The 25512-nt window shown below is 34.6% G+C and overlaps 2 protein-coding genes across 2 annotated transcripts; one reads left to right on the top strand and one right to left on the bottom strand.

Annotated features, from left to right (window-relative positions):
* Positions 1 to 2724: 2724 nt before the first annotated feature.
* On the bottom strand, positions 2725 to 5926 carry LOC147394786 (U-box domain-containing protein 52-like). Its single transcript, XM_086454245.1, has 4 exons — positions 5235 to 5926; positions 3899 to 4017; positions 3675 to 3796; positions 2725 to 3111 (listed from the first exon to the last, which is right to left on the bottom strand). The coding sequence occupies exons 1-4, from the start codon at positions 5488 to 5490 to the stop codon at positions 2892 to 2894; spliced, it is 717 nt and encodes a 238-aa protein (XP_086310371.1). The 5' UTR covers positions 5491 to 5926; the 3' UTR covers positions 2725 to 2891.
* A 10253-nt stretch (positions 5927 to 16179) lies between these two features.
* Positions 16180 to 25413, top strand: LOC147394785 (uncharacterized). Its single transcript, XM_086453212.1, has 9 exons — positions 16180 to 16638; positions 17493 to 17538; positions 18330 to 18749; positions 20917 to 21443; positions 22291 to 22350; positions 22432 to 22498; positions 22580 to 23618; positions 23698 to 23754; positions 25095 to 25413. The coding sequence occupies exons 1-9, from the start codon at positions 16342 to 16344 to the stop codon at positions 25138 to 25140; spliced, it is 2559 nt and encodes an 852-aa protein (XP_086309338.1). The 5' UTR covers positions 16180 to 16341; the 3' UTR covers positions 25141 to 25413.
* The last annotated feature ends 99 nt before the right edge of the window (positions 25414 to 25512 follow it).

Below are 25512 nucleotides of genomic sequence, written 5' to 3'. Positions count from 1 at the left end.
TACCTGATACCTGATGGGATTTGATCCAAAAATAGGACTCGGATTTAAAGTTGGATATTTTAGAAATACCCCTTTTTCGTAAGTTAACATTGTTTTTTCTTTCTTTATGATTTAACAATGAAATTTTGATTTATTAAATTAAGTATTTGAAGAGCATTTTGAAAAAAAAAATCAAAATTTAACCGTTAAAATATTAAGAAAACACAAGTTTGACTTACAATCAAGGGGGAAAACCTAATTTTGTATTTTTCAAAAGAGTAAATCATCAATTTTAAAGTTTGGATTTTCAGATAGAAATTTGCAAATCCGAACTTTTTTTGGATCAATTTCAATTTAATCTTGACCCGATCTGATAAAAAATTGAACCAAATTAGGGTTTTATATATCTATTTTTTTTTTTTTTTTAATTTCTCATGTATGTATATAACCATTCTAATTAGAATTGATCTACTTCTAAAATTGCTTATGTCAAGAATTATAATTAAAAAAAAATATTTTAAATAGGGTTGGGTTCTAATGCCTTGTGAAGAACGACTCATAAGAAACCATAGGATCTCTGCTATGTAAACACAAAATTTGACGACCAAGATTGATAAATATCCCCATAACACACTAAGATACTTATTTCAAGGATAAATCTCCAATATTGGATTTTGTATTTAAACGATTGAGATCACGTGTTTTGCCCACCAAATCCTAAATCTTTAAAATATTATTATCAAATAATTAAAAATGATTGTTTTCTTATCTTTCTTTACAACTTCAACTTGTATATTTCTAGGGGGTCCTACGAAAACACTTTAACAATCAAGTTAACAATGATCTCAACAACTTCAATCTAATTTCTTTATACTGTTAACGCGTGACTTAAAGGCACATGTTAAGATGCATTGAATACACCTTAGAAATAAGTATTTGAGGGTATTTTTGGTAGTAATTTGTTTTGAGGTGTATTTAAGCATCTTCATGTGTGTCCGTTGGGCACATGTAACAAGACCCTTTTTCTTTTACCATATAACATAGTTTTGGATTGATTAAAATTTTCAAAGAGAGAGAGAGAGAGATGGATAATTTGATAATCTAATAAACCTAATTTTATTCAAAAGCAAGTGGAAACTAACTTACTAATTTTACAACATTAATGTCTACTCTATTTTCTTTTTTGTTTAGGGGGTATCTGAACGTATGACTAGTGGTACTGGGTGAGCCAAGGCTAAGACCAAGGCATATGGGTCCCTCCTTTGGGCACGTGTAATGCTCGCACATCACACTCACCAGGTAAGTGAGGGTACACCCTCGTGGGTGTCCACTAGGAGCCACTACTCATATTGAGTATCGAACACACAATCAACAGATTCTCATTACTTATTGGATTTGAAATTGTCATTGAACCAACTCCTCAGGGTTATATATGCTGTACTTTTCTTCACAAAGATTTAAAAACACATCTTAATTCATGATCTATGAATAATTACATGGGCTATTTACAAAAAAGTAATCAACTTTTGACGAATTTACAATTCCGGCTCACTATTCATTTTAATTACCAAAATGTGAAAGATCGCGAATTCAGAGGTTTTAAAGTGATAATTTCACAAGTTTAAAGTGACTAATTGGAATTAGTCACTTTAAACCTATGAATTAGACATTTTAAAACCGCCAAATTTGTTACTGTTTTGAATTTTTTTAACAAAAACGTGATCATTCATGTTTTAATAATTAAAATGAATAGTTAGACGAAATAGTTAATTACTCATTTTCAGCTCACGAAATGGTAATTCACCCTAACTACATTGGGTTCGATCGGATTAGAAAACATTTATACTGCATTTGCAATTCCATTTCTAAAAGCAATCATTTGTTTTTGTCATCATTGCAGGTGCAAAGATGTGTTATTACACAATTGATCATCAATCTATCATTCTTATAGTGAGCTCCATTACTCTTTAGATTAGTGTTATTGTCAATCTATCAGAGAACAAGTTTGGTATGATCTTTCTATCCTTTTGTTGGTAATAAAAATCCATTTTTATCATCAAAGCCTTAACCAAAATATCTAACAATAAAACTTAATTAAGGTAAACAAGAACTTGTCAATTCTTTAAGGAAATGAGACTCCTCTACAATGATATTCTGTTTATATTTCTTAGGCAAATATTTAGCTGTTTTGTTCGCATAGTTGACAATATATGAGAAAACAAAGCCTGGGTTGGTTTACATTTTTAATATTTTGTGGGCCTAATTTTTGTGGTTAGCATTCCACGTAAAAATTGCGTTTTCTTGATGATTTAATGGTGAAATTTTGATTTTTTTTCTTTCTTTCAAGATGCTCTTTAAATACTTAAATTACTAAGTCAAAATTTGAAAAATATCAAAATTGAATCATCAAGAAAAAATAACGTTGAGTTACGGTCAAGGGGGTAAACCTAATATCACCAATTTTAAACAGGGTGTTCATAAAATTCCCTTTAAAGAAGCATATATTCTTTTGAAAGCTGCTTTAGGACTAAATTCTTTAACCTTCATAATTAGAGAAGTATAAAACCCATAATTGACTTGAAAATTTGAATTGATCCTAGAGATTTCGACAATATTGAAGGCAAGGTGTTAAGGGCGAGGTTTTGATCGGATGTAGTTTATGAAATTGTGGCAGAGCAGTCGTTGACAATAATCGACTTATGAGAGAATGTTTTACTTTCCCATATCGGGCAATCATCTGTTTTTAATGTTTAATTTGATCGGGTAATCATTTGATTGAAGTACACAAGTATTTTTGAGGACCCTTGTTTAACCAAACTTTACTATTTGTTTTATGTACTATATGCCATGTTCACCATTGAAAGATTTTGTCAACACTTGTGGAACACAAAAATCCCAGAAACATCTGACTCTTAATCAAATTTTCCTGAAAAACACACGCAATCGAAGAAATTCTTCTCAGCGAGTTTAGTCATCCCAGCTCTTCGGCCGCTTGATTCTGTAGAAAGCGATTCTTGTCCCACCTGTTGTTCCTCTATAACCTTTTTTCCATCGAAAACAATGGTGACCTCACAAAAGTCTGGTGCATTCTTCTGTACAAATGCGCCTTTTCCCAATCCCTTCCTCAACTTCCTGCAATATATAATCCAACCCTTTAAAACGCACCGAAGTGAAACATGAAGTTAGGGCATACAATGGGTTGGATTTTATTCAAAATTTGAGTGATCCGAAATTTCTATTTAGCAGGTTTGGGTTATTGGAGTAGATCCGAATAAAAAATGGGTCGAATATGGTTTGATGTCCCGTGATCTGGGTCGGATACAAATCCATCCTTATATCCACCTAGATCCAAATTATATATTGATTTGAAAATTATATTTTTAGATTTTTCAAAATATCATTTTCTACTACTTTAAGATAACATAAATTATTATAAAATAAACTGATTATAATGGTAAAATAGAATAACATAGCAATTAACATACAAGTATGGAAGAAAAAATGTTCAACAATCCGGAATTATCCTACCCAAATCAAGCAATTCAGTCAGGTCGGATCTAGATACAATTTAAGTGAATTCAAAATGATTCTGATATGGTTTATTTATCTAGTAGGATTCAAATACAGATAAAGAAATTCGGATTTGATTATGGATATACTCAAACTGACCCATTTGGTTTCCATGATAAGTGTACCTCAATGAAGAGGGAGATCGTTTGGTTCCCATGATAAGTGTGGTGATATTAAGGACAGGAATGAGTTCCGTAATTGCTTTGGCTGGCATATCACTTTCAATAAGCATCGTGTCCACGGTGACCTGAATCACAAAACCAAAAAAATTCATTGTGGGGTCTTACGATGTCAGGTTGAACTATGAATACATGATTTTTATGTAGTGCAGTACTACAGCCCAACCAACCTTGGCATCGGTGCACATACGGATATATTTTTGCAAGATGTTTCTCCTCCTAGTATTCTCTTCTCTGATATAAGTCTTCACTTGTTCTTGACTCACTTGGCTCCTCAACAACCTCCCAACTGCCACAAAACAAGTTTAGTACGACTTAATAGACAATAGAGCCCATTATTTACACTTACAATACACGCGGTCAATGAATGTAAGGGAAGACCTTAGAGACCTAATAGTATACGTCTGCATCGATCCTGCATAAAATTTTTTGCCCAGAACAAAGGTGCCTAGATCTTGATCAATGGGTTGGTGGAGGCATGTGTAATGCTTTAACATAGGGTAGGGGTCAAAATCATTAATTGTCATATTAATTCTATTAATGGGTCCAAGGTGTCACCTCGACGTGGTGGTAAAGTGTTGCAATGTATCAGGAAAAATCGAAAAAACAAAGATAACACAATCGCACAAACACAAAGATTTACATGATTTGGCAGTGTGCTTATGTCCACAGAACAAAATAAGAACAATTGTTATTTTCTCATAAGTTTTACACTCTTAGAGATCTTTATTTGTATAATCGAGAGTTACCAAAAAATGTAAAACTTGCCAAAATAGAAAACCTTTAAGAAAATATTACATGATTGCCCTTTTCACATTTCTTAAAAAATTCGGGCTGAGGCCCCTGCACCCTTAGGAAGGGGCGTTGCACCCCCGCTACTGTGCGTAGTGCAAAATTTATCAAAAAAGGTCTATGAATCCCTTGATCCAATTAAGCTATGTAACATAACGATTCAGCCATTAGTTTCAAGTACATGACCTCATCCATGTAAAGAAATTCATGAAACTTCTTTTTTGGCTAAGAAACAATACGTCACGTTGCAATTATTACCAGAATTGTCTTAGGTAATATGACAAATGAATTGTTGAAATTAATCCTTACGATTGACAGTAGATAAGGAGAGAAGAAAAAAAAAATCACAAAAACACAAAAGAAAGAAAAATACAAGACATATAACTTTTCTTGTCTCCTCGATCACAGGTTCAAGAACTAAATAAATTTGCTTACGAGCAATCAATTATTACTGTAAAAATTAACTGATAATGTTATTGAAATATTTTTATTGAGGAAATCTAATCAATTTCAAAGTGCTAGTTTTAATTAGATTCCTTTGTTTTTGGAATCCTTTCGTTTTAATATGGTTAGTCTCTTGAATATTTGTAATCCTGTTCATATTTGTTTAATACAATTTGCTTGCTTAGCAAAACAACATTTGAATTTGCACATATTTTCAAAGATAAAACGTAATTTAAAGAAGACAAATAAGAGAACTTAACTCGTTCTTACCGGGTGTAGGGATGCAGTTAATGGGAGGGAAGACATGGATGAGGAAGACACGAGTACTCGGTACAACAACATGATCAAGAACCCATTTTAGAACATCCAAGTCATCTCTACCAATCGCGACGTAAACATCGTTGGCTCCTCCATCTAGGCTAACAATACTCTTACTCTCTTCTTCTATTTCTACGATTTCGGGCGACACGGCCATGCTCCCATAGCCATGTTTCCACGCCTCCGACCACCCCGAATTCTGTTCCATGATTTATTAGTAGTGAAATAGTCTAGCTAGTCTCTCCCCCCTCTTGTCTATCTCACCTCATGTTAATGCTCAGACACAAAGGAGATAAATAAGCGAAGATATCAAGAGGTGTCAAGGAGTTTAATTATCAGTTTGGCAGTTTTATTTTATCTTTTTTTTCATAAAGGGAATGAGTCGTTGCTCCCAAAGACAAAGAAGAAAAGGAGATTCTCTTTTGTCAAGCTTTGCAGGCGTTTGGATGTGATACGATATGTCAACCTCTCTTCATTATCTTCCCTTTTATATATGTAGCAATCTTTTTCTTTCTTTTTAACATTTATGTTGTTTTGGTTGACTTAGTTTTGAGAATTTTCGAGAGTTGAAAAGAGGGATAGAGACCTCCATGAAATCTAACTTTAATGGCTCGTGAGTTCTACAGACCACCCCTCCCTAAGCCTAAATTCCTCCCTACATCACCTCCACCAGTTGTTTTTATTTATATATTTTTAACTTTTCCTTGTAGGAATTGAACCATGTTGAAATTGTTGATCCATATTAGTTACTAAAATTCGAATCACCTTGAAAATCAACAATGTAAACTTAATTTGATGGAATTTCTGATTATATGATGATGATTAATTTGTTATATATGGCATTTTTTTTTTTTTTTGAGTTGTTGGGGTCACAATCTATTCTATTACTCTTTGGTCACGACAAGCATCATATCATAAATAAGCTGCTCTACGCGAGATTTCAAACTTATATTCAAATTTTTGTAGGCCTCTGACTCAGACCCATTATTGAAATTTGACAAAAGAAATAAAAATCCTATTTCACAACCCGTGACAACATTTTACAGTCAATAGCTCATAATTTTTTCTCTTTGAACTCTAGAACTTTTGAGGACCTTCTCAGAGTTACAACTCCATGTAATTGATAAACCAAATAACCAATTAGAATTCGAAGGTGGGAGTTGTAACTCTAACTCCCATTTCCAAACAAGCCCTAATTGGATCCTTGTTAACCTCAAAAGTTCTCTACTAAATTCTCAACGAGAATTTATCACACTAACTTTAATTTGTTAAGAGCACAAGGGGGTAAATTACCATTACAATCTCATTGCTTAGGACAACTCCATGCTATTACAAAAGTATGGACATTCCTATCCTCAAAAGATTACTCTAGAAAACTTGAGGATAATTTACTATTCGATCCTTTGATCATTTGGATTAGTAAGAGACATAGAATCATAAAGAGTCCTGATAATCTGATGCCCCCTATGTCCGCATCACAGAACTGTAGATCATTTGCCTCAGGATACACCAGAAAAAGATTTTTTGTTCTGCGTATCCTGAGACAAATGATTTATGATTCTGTGATGGGCACGTATGTAAGAGGGGGTGTCAGAAAATCATTATTCAATAATAAATTACCATCAAGACATCATTGGGGGGGGGGGGGGGTAATTGGAGCCCACACTCTTTTTTATTGAAAATAAATACAACTTATTATGTGCGGATCATTAAGAGCCCCCAAAAAATCTATAAATAGAGAGGAGGGGGGGGGGGGGGTCTCAAGGCTTTCAACACTAATTCCTTAACTAAGAAACTCTATAAAAATCTCTACTCTTCTTCCTCATCTTCTCAAATACTCCATCTCTCTCTCTCTCTCTCTCTCTCAAACCTTTTGAAAAAGAAGACCATTACAAATTTGTCAAAAAGACAACTAAGGTAATATATAGTGTAATCTAGACATCTTTTATAAGATTTTTTCCTTCTAATAATCTCTTTTAATTTTGGTAACTCAAAAGCATCGTGTGCAAATCACCCCCCAACTCCATCCAAATCAACCGGCCAAACTTTACTTGGGGAAGACTTTTGAGCAATGGACTCGAAAAATGATGGATGATCATAAATTTAGAATTTACTTTTTTTTTTCAAGTTCATTCATAAATGTTAAGATGAACAGACTGGGGATCTCTTTCCAGAGATAGACACATTTGTCTTTGCCAAGATCAAAATCCCACCATTGAAATTTTTTTACATTCATATAGTGTAACTTGCATAAGGCCAAAGTAAAGACAAGGCTCTCTTATGGAATCTCTCATCTTTCCAATTGAACCAAATAAATTTTTAATAAAAAATCTCCCATTCATCATTTCCTTGCATTCTTCACATTTTAAAGTTTTCCCCAATACTAATGGGATGATGTCATCAAAATAATAGACACACCCAAAATAGTAGGTTGACTTGGAATAAATGATTCTGTCTCACAAGAAAATCTTTTTGGCAATAGAGAAGAACCATCTTAAAGTTAATTTTTTGCCCACCAAAGAGCTTAGCAATCTTTGGAGTAGTTTAGGAGCTATAACTTAAAGAAGGGGCATGTATGTATGCTGACATAAAGTTGAGGGCAACGACTTTCCTAAGCTATAACACTCCCAAATCAGGTCTCCAAATGAGTTGACTTGTTTTTTAATAGAGCCATCTTGAAGTCTAATTCATCTAAGTACAAAAATCTCTTAAATTAGAGAAGACTTGATCGGTCTTGACAATGATTTATGCTCATATGCCAAAAATCCAGATTGCTGAAATTTTCATGTATTTAGGTTCAAGCATGTCATATTTTGCATTTGCACCAAAAACTATTTTCTAAGTGTTTACTTTGTGTATTTAGGTTAAGGTAACTTTGCTCAAATTTTTTCCACACTAATAGGATCCATCAAAGAGTTAGTATAAAATTTAACTTGGTTCCTACATGGAACCTACATTGTGTCCTTATCTCAACTCCATGTGCTATATTAATTTTTCTAAGTCTTTTAAAATAGCCAAGTTCAGTAGATAATCATCCTAGTGATAGGGGAGGGTGCTTAACACTTTCTCCACTCTACAACTGAATCCCTTATCTGAATCTCAATGATTTGACAATTTAAGTCACTTCCCTTTAAATAATGTTTTTCAAATGAAATTTATTTTTGGGTGACCAGTCACACCCTAACATAAGTGAATGGTTGCGACTCCAAATTTCAAGTAAGGTGAAGATTTTCTAACTAAAATCTACATAGCTACAAAAGGAATATCCTGGTCGAATATTCAAAAAAACAAAATAAAACCATGGAGTGAAGTAGCAATAATAAATATAGGCACATTATAATTAACAAAAGATATGACTTTTGACATAACTGAAAGGAGGAACATGATTTATTTAATCGAGCTCAATTTGTAGGGTAAGATATAATGGCGATGATGATAACAATGCACCAAAAAAAATAATTTGTATTTTTATTAAAAAAAATTAAATGTATCTATTATTTATAGTAAAATAATTTTCAACATTTTATTTATGTGTAAAAGTTTTCATATTTATTTATTTGACATAAATCTTGACTTAAACCCACGACCTCAAAGTTGCTTTGCAATGTTGTCAACCGATTGAGCTATGGGTCCAGGCCCCATATTTATCTAGTTTGATAAACATTATGGTAGAGAGTTCTATAAATAAGTCATTATTTATATAAAGAATTAGTTTTGAATATTTGATTAGTGAAATCTAACTTATGATTAAGGGGATTTTCTTCTCGAGTAGATCTTCTTCAAGAGTTTTCAAACGTGGGTGAAATATGTCAAGTTTGTGCTGGCATTTAGCCATTACATGCTTGAAAAGAGGGATAGTTCACTTCATTTTATTGGTCCATGTTTTTTAGGTTAGTGTACTATAAGTAAAAAATGGTATGGCGATAAAAGTTTTCTAATCTAATTAAAGATCAATAACTTTATATATTGTAACTATGTGATTTTCGACTATGAAAAATCTATTACTATTTGTTTGGAGTTGCCACCATTCTTTTTTAGAAAATGGTGTGAATGACCATTCAGAAAGATAATTTTGAAAATCATTTTTTGAACATCGTAGTGACTCTCGTACATGAATAGGGTATTTGTTTACCTAAAATCCGGGTAAAAAAATCTAATTAAAGAGTAGGGAAGGTGTTAGGCACTCCACTCTTTCTACCTTAGGGGTTATCTTGTTAAAAATTTGTCATTTTAATAGTTTTAAAATAAGTAAAATGCATAGATGCATGAAGAAAGTGAGTGTGCGCATAGAGTGGAGATATACTCTTCATGGAAGGGATTTGGTATTTGTGTGAGATATGAAGGGATATCCTATGGAGGATGATACCCCAAATGGGTCCACACTCTTTGCATGCATTGGAATATTGGCCTAAGTTTTTGGAGAGATTCCACGATAGAAATTCCATAGGAACCTTGGCCTTAATGCATGCATGCTATGACTACGAACTTAGTAGTTCAACTTCTAAGGAAAGAGACACGATTTTCCATCATTGCCATACATGTGTGATAATAGGTACATAGTGTACATTATGGGGCATGAACAATACAAGAGGGTTAATAAGTTTTACTCCCCACCATTTCAAGTGAACCTAAGCCCAACCTATCGGGATGGAAGAGGTTGTCCATTACATCCTAGGTTTTTCTAGAAAAACAAATAAAAGAGGGGGAGATAGAAGTAGGAGAGGGGATGCAATACTTAAATTTAAATCATAAATTCACATTGTTGTTTCTTCATTGCAGACACCCAATTTACATGAGGCCACTTAGAAAAGGCACCCAAAAACTTAAAATGTCAAAATTTCTAAGTCTTAATCGTTGTTCAAAATAAAAGCACAAAGGCCACTAGTTGGCCCATGGGTTCTTAATAATTTTCATTTAGCAAATTCTCATGCACGCAAGCATCACTCATTTTTTTTTTTTGTTATTCAATCCAAAACGTAATCTATCCCTATTCATTTCTAAAAAATTAATGGTGATGATTGCAAATTATGTAGTATTAATGTTTTCATAAGAAAATCACATGTCTACATTCTTTTTGTTCTTTTTTTAGTCTTCAAAAACGCTTTTTTTTTAATATTGATTTTAAGTGTAAAAGAGTTGAGAATTGAGAAGTTTTTTGTGCAGAGATTTAAGGTTGAGAGAGAGATATTTCAGTAGGAAAATTGGTAAAGTTTTAAATTAAGAGGGGGGATTGAAAGTATGTAAGCATGGGCAAAGGTAAGGGTAAAGAAGATGGCTTAAGTCATGTAAGTATAAGCATTTCTCATAGGAAATGGACTCTTTTATAGATTTTTGGAGGGTTAAAAGTATCCAATTTTGAAAGAATTGACAAAAAAAACATGAATTTTTAGGATTCTGTTGGACATTTGGGTTTTTCAAGGGTAAAAGTGGGAAAAGGAATAGATAGGCCTCTTGAGCCATGTCTTAAGGTAAAGCTCATGTGGGTTGTACCATGTATCGCATTCTTTTATGGTTGAGTGGAAGTCACCTAAAAAAAGGTGTCATGGTGGCTTGTGAGAATTGACGGTTAGGATGATACTTTTGAAAATAGATTTTTGGAGGAAATAATAGTATTTGGAGGATTGATTTAGGGAGAATAAGAGAGATTGCGACATTTAGCAAGGTGAAGAGTTGGATAGAAGCATGCTTAAATTTTTTTGTAAATAAATCAAAAGGCAAGAGTGAAGGTAAGGGTTTGAACTTGGACCAATTAGGGGGTAACATGTGTCATATTTTGAAAAGATGTGTGAGACCATGAGTTTTATGCTTTTTAGGTCTTGACATTGGTCAATGTGCTAACATTGGGGTTTGGGTGTGATTTAGGCTTAGGTTAGGGTAATGCCTCAGAATGATTTAGAAATGATTATAGGCCAAGATTGGATAAAAAGTGTATGGATGAGGCTTTAGAATTGGTATGGGTTTTAGGTTAGGTATAGAAATGGGTCTAAATGGTTTATAAATGGTTATGGGCCAGAGTGGATAAAAGATGTTTGAATGAGGCTAGGGCTGTCAATGGATAGGTATTCGATCGGATACTACTATATTCGAATTCGAATAAAAAAAATAATAATACTATTCGAATTCAAATCCGATTGAATATCCCTAACAAACATTCGAATTCGAATCCAAAAAATATATCGGATATTCGATCTAATCAGAGTTCGCACAATCGAAGCCCACAGATTTCATCCGAAATATCACTCTGACTAGTTCAGTATCATATATATATATGGGGGGCGTTCAAGGGCCAACTTTTTAGCAAACTTTTTGGCAAAACATTTTTCAAAACATGGGTTAGAGGTTTTGGAATGGGCTGATTTTTGGTGAGGATGATCTCTACGGTGAGGAGATCATCATCACCAAAAATCAGCACATTCAAAAACTTCTAACCCCATCAAAAACAGTTTACAAAAAATGGACGGTCCACGATTTTTCAGCCGGTAAACATGGGTTAGAAGTTTTGGAATGGGCTGATTTTTGGTGAGGATGATCTACTCACCGTAGAGAACATCCTCACCAAAATCAGCCCATTCCAAAACCTCTAACCCATGTTTTGAAAAATGTTTTGCCAAAAAGTTTGCTAAATAGTTTGCCCTTGAACGCTACCCTATATATATATATATATATATATATATATATATGGGTAGCGTTCAATGGCCAACTTTTTAGCAAACTTTTTGGCAAAACATTTTTCAAAACATGAATTAGAGGTTTTGGAATGGGCTGATTTTTGGTGAGAATGATCTCTACGGTGAGGAGATCATCCTCACCAAAAATCAGCCCATTCCAAAACTTCTAACCCATGTTTACAAGCTGAAAAATCGTGAACCGTCTATTTTTTGTAAACTATTTTTGATGGGGTTAGAAGTTTGGAATGGGCTGATTTTTGGTGATGATGATCTCCTCACCGTAGAGATCATCCTCACCAAAAATCAACCCATTCCAAAACCTCTAACTCATGCTTTGAAAAATGTTTTGCCAAAAAATTGGACATTGAACGCCCCTTATATATATATATATATATATATATATATATATATATATATATATAGAGAGAGAGAGAGAGAGAGAGAGAGAGAGAGAGAGAGAATATGTACCTGATGCTCACCGGTCGGAGATGACGGTGGTTACGGAGTTCGATCGAAACTCACCATTAACGTCGTCTAGTTAGTGTTGAAGGTGGTTTTGAGAAGATAAAGTTTTGAAAATAAGTTTTGCTGTATGACACGAATACATGACACTATATATTTTCATATATAAAAGTTTTGTTGTAAAATATAAATACATAATATATATATTATTATCAGAGCAGATATTATTGAATCGGATATTGCAATATCCAAATTCGTATTTGAAAGTCATTCGAATGTTAAAATGACATCCGAATCCGAATTTGATATTCGAAAATTTTGGATAATATCCAATTTTTCGAATTCGAATTCGGATTTCATCTATCCATTGATACCCTTAAATGAGGCTTAGAATTGGTATGAGTTGAGATGGGTTTAGAGTGAATGGGTTTAAGAAATGCATGAGAAACTTGCCAAGTGACACTTATTGTGGACCCATAGGACAATTAAAGGTCATTGAACTTTTATTTAGAACAAAAGGATGGATTTTTGATCATTTGGGATTTTGAACCTTTTGTCAGTATTTTGGCTCGAAACACACTTTTTTAGACCTTTCTCGATGTGGACTCATGCAAATTGGAGCGTCCACATATATGATTACAAGAGTTCTGTATACTCACACATGCTAAATTCTCCCTAGTCAGTCCCATTTGCAGGTCACTATTTTTTTTTCTAGAGAAGCAAAGTGGTTAGTTGTCATCGAGAAAGTGGGTTACTGGGATTTGAACCGAGGTCATGAGATCAACGCTTTACAAGCCTTTATCAACTTATCTAAGTTGACTTCAGTTTTGTACGTAAACATACACACATGATTGAATTGGTTGTTGGCAGGATTAATACAATTTTTTTTCCTAGGGATATGATTTTTTTGTAAGTCACTAGCTTCTCTATCGCCTATTTGATGGAGTTGATGGTTGAGGCTAGAAAAGTCCATAAAGGTAAGGATGAAGAGTACCTGTATAACCGTATGCGTCTTCCTTATCAAACGATGATTAACAATACCTCTTTCCATGGTGGTTGAACTCAACCGGTGGAATGCATGACCTGATTGATGATACCTCCTCATTAACTAGTACCATCAAGCTCCACAAATCACACCATCTCTCTCTACGAAAGTCACGAGCATATGGTAAGAAAGGATTATAACTACCTACAAAATTTCACAATCATATGTGAGAAAACATTAAAAAGAAAATAACTACCTACAAAAGTTCGATAAGAGATAATTAAATCACTCATATTAAAAAAATATATAAAAAAAAAAAGAAAAAAAAATAGAAGAGATAAGGAACCTAACTTTTAATATACCGACTTCTAATCTTAGGAAACATAAAATATGTAATTGAGACCCACCCATGGGTTGCCTAAGTGGTAAGGGCGAGCATGTGAAGTGTGGGTTAAGCGCATGTCACGGGTTTGATTCTCCTCTTAGGTTTTTCTCATGATTTAATTTGGGGGTCAAGGCGGTGGGTTGTTGTGATAGTCCTCCCCGAGATTAGTCGTGATGTGCGTGAACTGACCCAGACACTCGATTAGCAAAAAGTAAATAAATAAATGTAATTGAGAATTTTTTTACGACAAACCTTGTCAACAATTTTTGTGTATTACTATCTAAAATTTTCTCGGATACATTAAAATACATTAAATACACCTCGGAAATAAGTACCTTCGGGTAAAAATCAAATCCCAAGGTGTATTTAATGCACATTAACGTGTGCCCTTAACAAAATCCATGCATGTTTTGCAATTAAGATTGAGATTAAATTGTTGGGAGAGACTCGATGCATCTACTATCTTTCCATTTTTTTTTTCTCACGGTACAATATTTAATATTAATTGGGTGTAGTTGGATTGTCTTTTATCCGACGAACTGTAAGATAGTGACGTATGAGATGAGTAATGCACGCTACATAAGTCTGAAAAAAAAAAAAACACGTGGCATTAGGTCCAACGCTATCGGACACTATCTTGCGTCGTTGACTGTCATCTTGATTCATATCGTCCAACTCAACTGAAGGTCTTGACCTTTGGCTAATGTTGACGTGGCATCTACCGAGAAGAATAAGATAATCTTGTAATTAAAATAGAGTTATTCTATTACCACACACCAGTTTTTACTAACAGCACCACAATTCATACGATATTATTACTTATTAGCCTACCTGTTGGGGTGCTCTTAGTGAAAGTTGGTGTGGCAATAGAATCTCTCTTAAAATATTCAGTGTTATCTACTTGTCTCGAAATACGAGAGAATCGGACGGACAGATAGCTAATTTAGTGCATGAGATATTATCGAGCAGACATGCGCATCTTCAACAACACCAACTATTCCATTTTAATAACTTAACTCTGCATCAAATGGTCAAGATATCTCTGATGGTCAACATGTGGCCCACCAATCTGACGGTCCCTATTTGTCCTTGGTGTTTTCAAGGGCTAATGCGGTTTTAGTTCATCTTCTAAAAGAAGCAACAAATAATTTGTTTTTCCAAAAATACGTGATTTAGGTACTCGACGTTTTGGTGAATATTTGAGATACCCTGATATGTTTTTAAACTGATGAAACTAATCCCTTGACTTTGGTCTTCTCTGAAGATAAATGAATATTACTTAAATGACATCTTCTTCAACCTTTAGTCAAAAACCCATATTTTTTCCCCCAAATCAATCTCCAATCTCTTGGGTAATTTTTTTTTTGCCCTAGTACTTTTACATTTTATCTATTTCAACCTTCAAGTCTCACAAGTAAAATAAGACTTTTTATTTTTTTTTACTTTTTTTATTTTTTTATATAAAAAAATAAAAGATGATGAAATTTTGAATAGAAAATATAAGATTTTCTACGAAGCTTGAACATAATGGATTGAAGACAAGGTTGGATAGATTAAAGGGAAAATTACTAAAAGAGAGTTAAATATTTATTTAAAAAAAATCTATTTTTTTCAAAAATTACCTAAAACAAATTACGTCATTGGATAGTCCAACGTTTTAATAACTCGTTGGATGGTCCAGTGTTTTAGTAACTCGTTGGACAATTCAACTTTTAATGTGTTAAAATAAATTACTTTATCAAAAATTTCTTCCAAATGATTAAAACGCTGAACTGTTCTATGTTTTAATAGCTTAATTTAACACCCTAACAATTTAGCCTCCATTTAAAATGTAAGATAACCTAACGGGTTACTAAAACATTGAATTTTCCAGTGACTTAATTCGTTTATGCTAATTTTTGAAAAAATAAATTCTTTTTAAAAATATTATAATAGAATAATGATTTTTTGAGCCCCCCTTTTGAAACACACCTCCATATACCTTCTCATGTGGTATGTGTTAGAATCATAAATTATTTTACTCAAGATACACAACTACACATATTTATGGGGATGTACAATTATGTATTTGGAGAGAAAAAAAATCTACGGTTCTAGCCCATTCTACATCAAGGGCGTATGGGGGCATGTGTTTGAGGGTGTGTCAGAAAATCAGGACTCATTAAAAAATTTAACTCTCTTTTAGAAATTTAACCCAGATTAAATATAATTCATCATAGATAGAAGTTGAAGTCTATTTGAACTAGAGAAAAAATAAGGGTTTTTGAGGTTCAATATGAGGGTATTTAGGTAATTTTACCTTCATCTATAGAAGAAAACGAAGGTCAAGGAGGGTAAGGGCATGTCATCAGTTTAAAAATATTGAAGTCATCTAAAATATACTCCAAAATATGAGGGCTAATTCTAAATCCACCCAAAATCACAGACACAGAGATTGTCTTCTCCAATAAACCTCAGCTCTTAATTTCTCCAGCTTTCATAATTTTTCTGTAAAACAGCCCTTGCCCTTCTCCTTCTCCTTCTCTTAATCTCAAATTTTCCCCAAAAGAGAAAGTGAAGATGGGCGCACCACTGCAACCCCAACGGTTCATCCAACAGCAGCCACAGAGACATCGACCACCACCTTCTCAAGCCCATTGGTACCAACCGATGCAGCCTCCGTCGCACCATCATCAATCCATCAACTCTTCTTCTCCTTATCCTACACTGCAACCTAACCCTTATCATGCGCAGCCCCCACAACACTACAACAACAACCACTTTCAAATGCTCCCTCCACGACCACCACATCATCATCATCATCATCTCTACTCTCATCCTTCTCAATCTTATACTCCTCAATCCAACAATCATCAGGTATTCTTGGGGTTTTAGGTTTGATTCTTTATTTGGTTCTGATTTTCAACAAATGGGTTTGGGTTTTAAAGATTTTAGAAATTTAGTGAGATTACAAGCTATTATGACTTGTAAACCATTGAGAAGAAGAGAAAAAAAATGATATTTTTGACTAATTTGGAAGAATTTTAAGCATCCAAGATTCAAACTTTATCTGCTCTCTAGTGTTTTCCATGTTAATATGATTGTTGAAATCTCTTGTTTGTTTCTTATTTGATGAATTTCAATCCATTTCTTTAGGAGTTTTTTTTTGAAATTTGATGTGGAAATTTGACAATGGAATGGCGGGAATTTGTTGTATGGTTCGAATATTTATCAAGGAAACTACATTTTATAAGAATTTGTTGTATTAGATACTGTTTCATATTGGTGTGTGGGAGTGAATGCCCGATTGCCACCACACTTCTTCAAAATTCGAACAAATCAAGATTTGTTCAAATACATTGTTTTGAATTGTTATTTGTTTTGTTTATTTGGGTTTAATTTAAATCAGCTTATGTACATAAGTTTTATATATACTGCACACTTAACCTGAACTAAAGTTGTTTTTTGTTTTTTGAAAAGTTGTGTGTTTTAAAATTTATAAACGAACCACGTTCTTGTTAAGTAATTCTTTCGAAGTGTATCTACTAATGTTTATGTAAAGCATCATCCGATCTTGTAGGACATGAGATACCGATTATTTGATCTGTTTTTTTTTTTTTTTTTGCAAGAACATCACTAGGTAGTTCTTGGTGATATATATTCATTTTTTTTTTCCCATTATTTGTTTAACATGTCAACTAATTTATTTATTTATTTATGAATGCTTGTAGACATGGGAAAATGGTTGGGTTCATCACCAAGGTTGGGAATATCCTGGTTAGTTCTGGTTTGCAACTTAGTGTTGTTCAGTTCTTATCCATCTTTATTTTAATATGTCAATTTTTTACCATCTGTGTGCCATGTTTACTGTACTTAAATCAGTTTCCAAGAGCATATCTTGTTAGTAGATGACCCAATATTCTTTAGTAAAACTTATGGGTTTTCTACACCAAACCATTTCTGTCAACTTTCTGAATTCTTGTGGTTATTTAAGACCCAAAGATTATTTAAAAGAAGTCAAATTCATGTTATACTCTATTTTGGTTACTATATTGGGGGCTCAACTTGGGACCTAATTGTTTCTATTTAGAAAAAAATAAAAATAAATGAGTTTTAAGGTCACATTATTGGTTAAAAAGGGAAAAAATGGAATGTTGTCACTAAGAAAATATTTGCTGTTGTCTATCAAATAGTTGCCATCCCAGTATTTATGAGAGAAGACAAAGAACTGAATTACATTTAATGTGCTAGATTGCTTGAAAACGTTAGAAATATCTATATGGAAATATATTTTATTTTTTGAAAAGAAAAGAAAAGTCTAACTTCTCTATGTAGTCAACTTGGTTTATAGGGTATTTTCGGCATCTTCCAATGAAGTGTTTGAATTTCTTAGTATATGCAGCTAACTATGTCCTCATAGTAGGAAATTTTCATGTTTATTTAATTTTGCTATGAATTCATTCTGCCTCAGCATACATTTGGCTTTTGGTTTTCATTATCTGTATGAGTGACTGCAGATTTTGGGATAAGGCTTTGACAATGTTGATTTTATAACTGTTTAATGGCAGATAGAAACATGTCCAACAATGGGGATTGGGCTGGTTGGGCCAGAGAATGGGCTATGGAAAATCAACATCTGCCATCACAGTTTACTCATATTGGAAGACTTGATGGCCACAATAATGCTTATCATGATCAATATGAACATATTGTTGATCCTCGTTATACAGACACTCGACAACCGATGCTTCCTTCATCAACCCATCAACAGTTCTCAGTTCCTTTAGCAAATCCCCACAGACCACCATTAAATTATATGCGAGATTCCATACCCTTCATATCAGGACAATCTTGTTCTTATGTTTCAGATGGATCTTATACAACTATGGCTGCCGATTCCAATGGTGTGCTTCCTCATCAAGGAAGTATTCCAATGAACTCATGTGATAATCAGCATGAGGTACCTCCTAGCTATTCTTCTGTTCCAGGTAACGCTTCACTCAGTATTTTAATTCTTTATGTGAAGCTTTTGTTCATGAACTGCAGCTATCACATTTAGTTATGCTTTTCGTTGGTTTTAATGCTAAAGAACCATGTAAGAAGAACAAAGGGAAAGGAAACGATAATTAAGAATTATGAACAATAAAATAATGCTGATGCTCCGATCCAACTAATAACATAAAGTTGAATCTTTACCATCATCATCAAAGCCTTATCCCAACATTTTGGGGAAAGTTAAACCTTTATAATAACTCATAAAAGGTCCCAATTCGTACCAATTGACTAAATATGTAAAGAGCTTGGTGTGGCAAGTATCTTCCTTTGTTTTTTCTCATAACGAGAGCCATGAGACGTCATGTGTCAATGTCTAGCTAGAGGTAGTTTGTTCCCAAGTTAAGAATAATAACTCTAATTAGGATTCATGTTGCCAACCCCAGTGTTGGGCATGAGGCATAAATGATTGTTGGAGTAAATAATGAGTAATTAATCTTGGTCGGCCACCTGGCATTTTGAGATGTGTATATACTAAGATAGACTAGATTTTGTGTGTCACATGGTTGAATGGTTTTTTTTTGTGGGTTCAATTGACACATATCTCAAGGTTTGCAAACATGTATCCCAAGGTGGAACATTTAATATTAAGAGGCCAAAACTACGTACCTTTCTACTCTAAATGCCCAAGATTCATGTTTGATTGTTAACTAATTAGATTGGAGGTTTACCCCACGAAGGGAGTTTGGGAATTTGAAAAGAATCCCCTTCCTTCAAGGAGATTAATGCTAATTAATTAGTTTTAATGTATGGGTAAAATATTACCTCAATACCACATTTCATCTCAAGATGTGAATTTCCGATCAAGATATTAGGACCGTATCTCTAAGACAAGTAATGAATTAGTTTACTAGCAATAATAGAGGTCAGGACGTAGGTGGGAAGGTTCTAGTAGAATTTAAGAGGGTAATAACTTCCCCCAAAACCTCATTCATGAGAAAGCATTTATCTATGCACAAAGGTTTATGAGCGCATGTTTAGAGGACATTAATTGTGCACAAAACACCATGAGCTCATTATAGAGCTAAATTGGCATTTTATTTTGATTGGCAAAGCAAATTTTAATAATAAAAGAAAAGGTGGCCAAGATGGTCACTTGGCAAAACAAAGAAAGAAGGCAAAATAACACAAGGCAAGCACTACAATCAATTGCTACAAAAAAGTTCCCATCTAAATAGAAGATCTTTAAAAAAACTTCCCCTAAAGTCACAAAATTGCTTGGCCCAATAGAATAGAAGCCTCGGAATAGATACAAACACTTCTTGCAAGAATGCTCCTTTCCTTCAAACACCCTACTATTATGTTCCAACCAGATACCCCAACAAATGGCAAACAGGGTTAAAGTCTACAAAATTCTTCTTTTCTTGGGGATATTTTTGATAGGCCAACTCTCAAACAAAGCACGGAAAGAAGCAGAAAAACAGCTCTTAGCATCAAATAAGGAAATGAGCCCCAATTTGAGAAGACATTAGAAGGGAATTAACTTTCCCACAAGTATATGGTAACAAGTCATTAAACTACCACCATTGAGGAAGTCTATAAATAGGGGATGATTCTACCCCGAGGAAGAGAGGGGGAAACATAAGGGGAAAAAAGGAAAATAGAGGAGGAAATTAATGAATGGGAGGATTATGAGGAGAAAGTGTAAAAGAGAGGAAGAGAAAAAGGGAAAGATTGGACTTCCATTGAAGGTCTGAAAGAGGCCCAAGAGAGCATGGCTTGTGAAGAAATCATTGCATTACTTAGAGCCATAGAGATGTAGTTACCAGTTTAGGGAAGCAGAGCTTGTCAACAAATTTTGTATCTCCTAGATCTTTTCTTGCCCTAATATCATTTTATTTAGATTTGTAGATTTTATAGATTCCTGTACATATGTGTGCATGCGCCATGCGTTGGTGAATTTTCATCAAGAATCATTCTTATAAGCTTGTGTAATGGTTATGCTGCAATTGATAGTCATCGAATTGAGGATTGTTGCATTCTTCTACCGGTGCATATTATTGTTTAGAAGGTGGAAGATAGTTTGCGTGGTTCATGTGGCTGACTCAAATTGTTATTGTTATTAGATTTTTTTAGCTGTTTGACCTTGCATTCTAATTGCAGGTAATGTGGAGGTTGTGGATCAGAGTGAGATGTTGCAGAATCCCTCACATTTACCCTTATCTTCAGCTCAGGAGCAACAAAACCGTGTCCAGTCCACATTATCTGTTCATCCTAGATCTATTTCCGCAGAACAACCTCAGTTTACTTGTGAGCATCAGTCTGATGAATTTATGACTGATCCAAGTGATCGACCTTTAGAGTTTGCCCCGGGATTTAGGAGCGACAATTGCATGCATACTGATCCAGCAGAATCTGCGGGATCTATGGACCCTGGACATGCTTCTGATCTACCTTTAGAGTTTGCCCCGGGATTTAGGAGCGACAATTGCATGCATACTGATCCAGCAGAATCTGCGGGATCTATGGACCCTGGACATGCTTCTGATCGACCTTTAGAGTTTGCCCCGGGATTTAGGAGCGACAATTGCTTGCATACTGATCCAGCAGAATCTGCGGGATCTGTGGACCCTGGACATGCTTCTGAATATGCAAATGGGCATTATAATGTCTCTGAAAGCCCAGAAAAGGTAAGTACGCTTCTGTGCTTCTGGTTTTATGGTTAAAAAATACACTTTTTTCTTGTCTTTGTATTGTGTGAAAAATCTCCAGGCATCTGTGATCAATTGTCTTAGAGAGGAAATAATTAAGAACACATACTCCGTAAGCTCTTCTCAAGAGCATCCTGAAGAGGATCCTATTAAGCTCACTGAAGACTATGATCTTGAGGAATCATTTACAAGAGGTGTTCAGGCAGAAAATGGGAACATTGAATCTTTGGGACTATCTTTCTTTCTTTTTTTTCCCCCAAAAAATATGATGCTTTTTGTGTGAAAATTTTCTCTGACTGCAAGCCATGAGGATTGTTTGGGAAGGAAAGGCAAGTCAGACAAAGAGAAAGAGAATAGTGGTGCCTTGATACACACTCTACAATCGAGATCTGACTGTAAATAGAGAGAGAGAGAGAGAGAATGAGAAGGACAAGATATAGAAGATGCACAAGTATATGAGCTTCATCGTCTGAATCCAAAAATTATGTCCTTGGGACTTTTCGCAATTTACAATCATTTTCCTTGCACAAGTATTGGGATTTCCTAGATAATAAATTAGAGAACACTTACTTGGACTTAAATCAAGGGTAATCCACATTTCAATGATAAGACTTAAACTGAATAAAATTGTATCCCATATGTGGTGTGCCAAGTGGCATCCTTCAGATTTGTCCAGATTCCCGACTTGTCTTTTTGGATGTTTGGATAAATGTATGGATCTCAAGTGTTTTGGGAGGATAATATCATAATGTATACTTAATATGGGTTTGCGAGGAAGAAACTTCTTTCATATACATAATCGGTATCTTATTTTCTCTCCATACAGGATGACAAAGCTGCAAGCATTCGGGAAATAAAAAGGATCCTAACTGATGTTCTATCGAAGGTTGAAGTTACTTAAAAAAAACTGAAGAGCACTATGGTTTGTTACTCTGTTTTCTTTTACTGAGTTTGTATTGTTAAACAGGCCACTGATGAGCTATTTGATGAGATTGCTACCAGAGTTATTGAAGAAGATGGTATGGCGGTTGAAGGTAAAAGTTATATTCTCTTGAATTAGTTTAGTTTTTGGTTTCCTTAATTTATTTCTATGATTTCATTCTGCTTTGCGGCAGTTGACCACGGCATTACGCCACCAAACCATAAGGTATCACCATCTCCTTCAGCAATTCCAACTCATAAGGCTTCAGCCGAGGTTCAAAGTCCAGTTGAAGATAAGAAAATTGAAGCCAAAGGTAATGGTGGGAAATCTAGTTCTGGTTTTCCAGGAGATGTATTGGGTCTTGCAACTTATGCTTCTGACGACGATGAACATTGTGAGGCTATTGAGAATGGTAGTTCGCAAGCAGAAATCAAAGGGCCCCGTGGAGGTCTAACAAATGTGGAGAGAGATCACAATATAACTGCCCCAGGTGACGCTTTGCATAATCTTAGTATGATGGACAAGGGTTTGAGTGATAACGGGGTGGATAAAGACTTTAAATGTGAGAAGGGTAGCCTCCCAGCTACCGAAGATACGGTTAATGTTAGTGGTGGAAAGATGGTGGAGGCTAGAACTTGTTTTGTGTCAAAGGATGTCATTGGGGAGAAAATCAATATGAATTCTGAATTATCACGAAGGGATGTTAATTATACGAAGTCAATGGAAGATGGTACTCGAGGAAGGGAAACCAGAAGAAAATCAGACAAAAACGATGATAAGGACTTTGTCAAAGAAGCAGAAGCCGCAAAGATTAAGGCAGCTGAGAAGCATTCTGGTTCCAGTGAACATAGGGGACGGGATGAAAGGCATGTAAGAAAGGAAAAGACAGATGATTCGAATGGGTTACAAGAGAGAGTACAACATAAGGACACTAAATCTAGGGGAAAAGCAAATGAATCTGATTCTAGAAAAAATTATAGTGGTAAGGATGATATAAAAGAAACTAAGAAAGTAACTAACGCTGGCACCAAGGATGATAGTAGTAGGAAAAGAGAAAGGGTGAAAGATGAGAAGGAAGATAGATCAAGAAAGATAGATGCGAGGAATTCAAGCAAGCATAAGAGACATCGTTCTTCTTCAGTTGACAGTAGGGGTAGAAATAGCAAGGACAATTCAGTTGGAAATCAAGCTAATGAGTCAAGTGATGAAGCTTCAAAGGAATCAACGAAAAGGTCCAAATTTCAAACCTTGGTTCATTTTCTTTCTATTTTTTTCTTCATGTATTCATTCATGTTATGTTTTTTACTGCAGAAACCGACATTCAAGGAAACGTAGCTTGTCACCACCACCTACCAAGTCCAGGCGAAGGTATATTTTGCCTACAATTTAGTTATTTTTCTGCTTGATTCTATCGTAAGATTTGAACCATTAGCTTTTAAGTAGTTTGAAACCAAGACTACTTATAAATATTGCTTCGAAGTACATGCGGGTTGCAATGAATGGCTATTGCTTGCGTTTTTTCTACCAATTTCCAATTCTATTTATTTATTATTTTTTTCGTAGAGAAGAATGCTTCCCATAATATTTTGGCATGTCAGTTATATAGGTCCAGACCTATGTTACCTAGTTCGTTGATTCACTTGATTCAAATCGGTTTCATAGTGTGGTTCACCACTCTTGAACTAACCCGGTTCATAGAAGTAGTTAGTGACGGATATCTAAGTCATTTATGTTATAATCTCATAGAAGAAGACTCAAGCCAAGGGGGCATATCATCAGTTGAAAAACAAAGGGGTATCTTTAATATTGACCAAATCTTGGGATTTCTAGAATGTGGATTATCTCTAATATTGACCAAACCATGGGGGCATCTCTAAAATTCACCAAAATAAGGGGGTTCGTAAGGTTTGCTGTTTTTGATGAACTCACTATGAACCGACCCTCAAACTGGTTCGGTTTGTACCAGTACACGGTTTGCTACTGCATTAGCAAACCCTGTAACATAGGTCCAGTTAGAATGTGAATTCTGGTTCTTGCCTTCAAACCTGGAATTCAAAATTTATTAATGGTACTAAACTTTGCAATAATTTAGAAACCTAGGGCAGCATTCCTATATAATGGTGTTTTCAACTAACCAGTTTCAGTAGCCAAATTTAAGGATGCATTGCTTTCTTTATTAAAAAGCTGTAGCAATTACATTGCTGGCTTGCTTGGTACCTCGAGCCAAGATTTGCATTTTATATGAATTATGGTTTGATCATTTTGAAATTTTATTTTCCTCTCAAAAGTTCCGATGTCCAAACTTCCTTATTCCTTTGTGATGCTAACACCATTAAGATGCTATGGACATAATATGAGGTAATCCAGTAGATATACTAAGATGGGATACTCTTAATATATTATATTTCATTTAAAGCTGATTGATTTAAATTATGCTCTTTTTAACTCGTGAGATCGATATGATGGATGTTCTTATTTCTAGAAAAGTTTCGCTGTCGCCACATAGCAAGCATTCTTCCTACTCTTCTCTCGAGCCCAAGAGTTTTGTTGCCATGCTGTCTGCTTTTAAGATTTATGGTTGTGTTCTAAAATAAAATAAAAATGTTTCGAGCATAAGCATGCATCATTACACAATGAACATCCCAATTTTCTGGATCTTAGACTTGGAACTTTGTTTTATTGGAGCCTTGTTCTATCTTAAATTACAGGGGAAGAGAGTCAAGGTCCAAATCGCCTGACCTTCGGCGAAGATGATGTTAGAGCACAGAAATTTTGGAGGATTTCACTGCGAAGTGTGACGAGTTTCTAGTAATGGAGACTTTTGTCTCTGTTGACTACTCAAAGTGGTGACCTCTTTTGGAAAAAAAGTTTTTTTTTTTTGGGTTCAAAACTCTATTGGTTGGGTTTCAGTTACTCAGTTATTGTTGGAGTGGTTGATGTTTAATAAGGCTTTGGTGGCCATTCTTGGTATTTTGGTGATGGTGTATGCTGCCTCATCTATATTAGTCAAGTTTTGAATGAAAACTATATGTCAAGTCTACTTTCATTTGTTAGCTTTGCCATTTTTTTCCCACAGTTTTATCATCATCAGAGCCCCATCCCAAAAATTTGTGGTTGGATGAATGG

This window comes from Akebia trifoliata, chromosome 9 (assembly GCF_017979445.1).
Source record: "Akebia trifoliata isolate Shusen 1 chromosome 9, ASM1797944v1, whole genome shotgun sequence".
Taxonomy (NCBI): domain Eukaryota; kingdom Viridiplantae; phylum Streptophyta; class Magnoliopsida; order Ranunculales; family Lardizabalaceae; genus Akebia; species Akebia trifoliata.
Note: the sequence above shows the minus strand (reverse complement) of the source record. Positions and strands in the feature narration are given on the sequence as shown.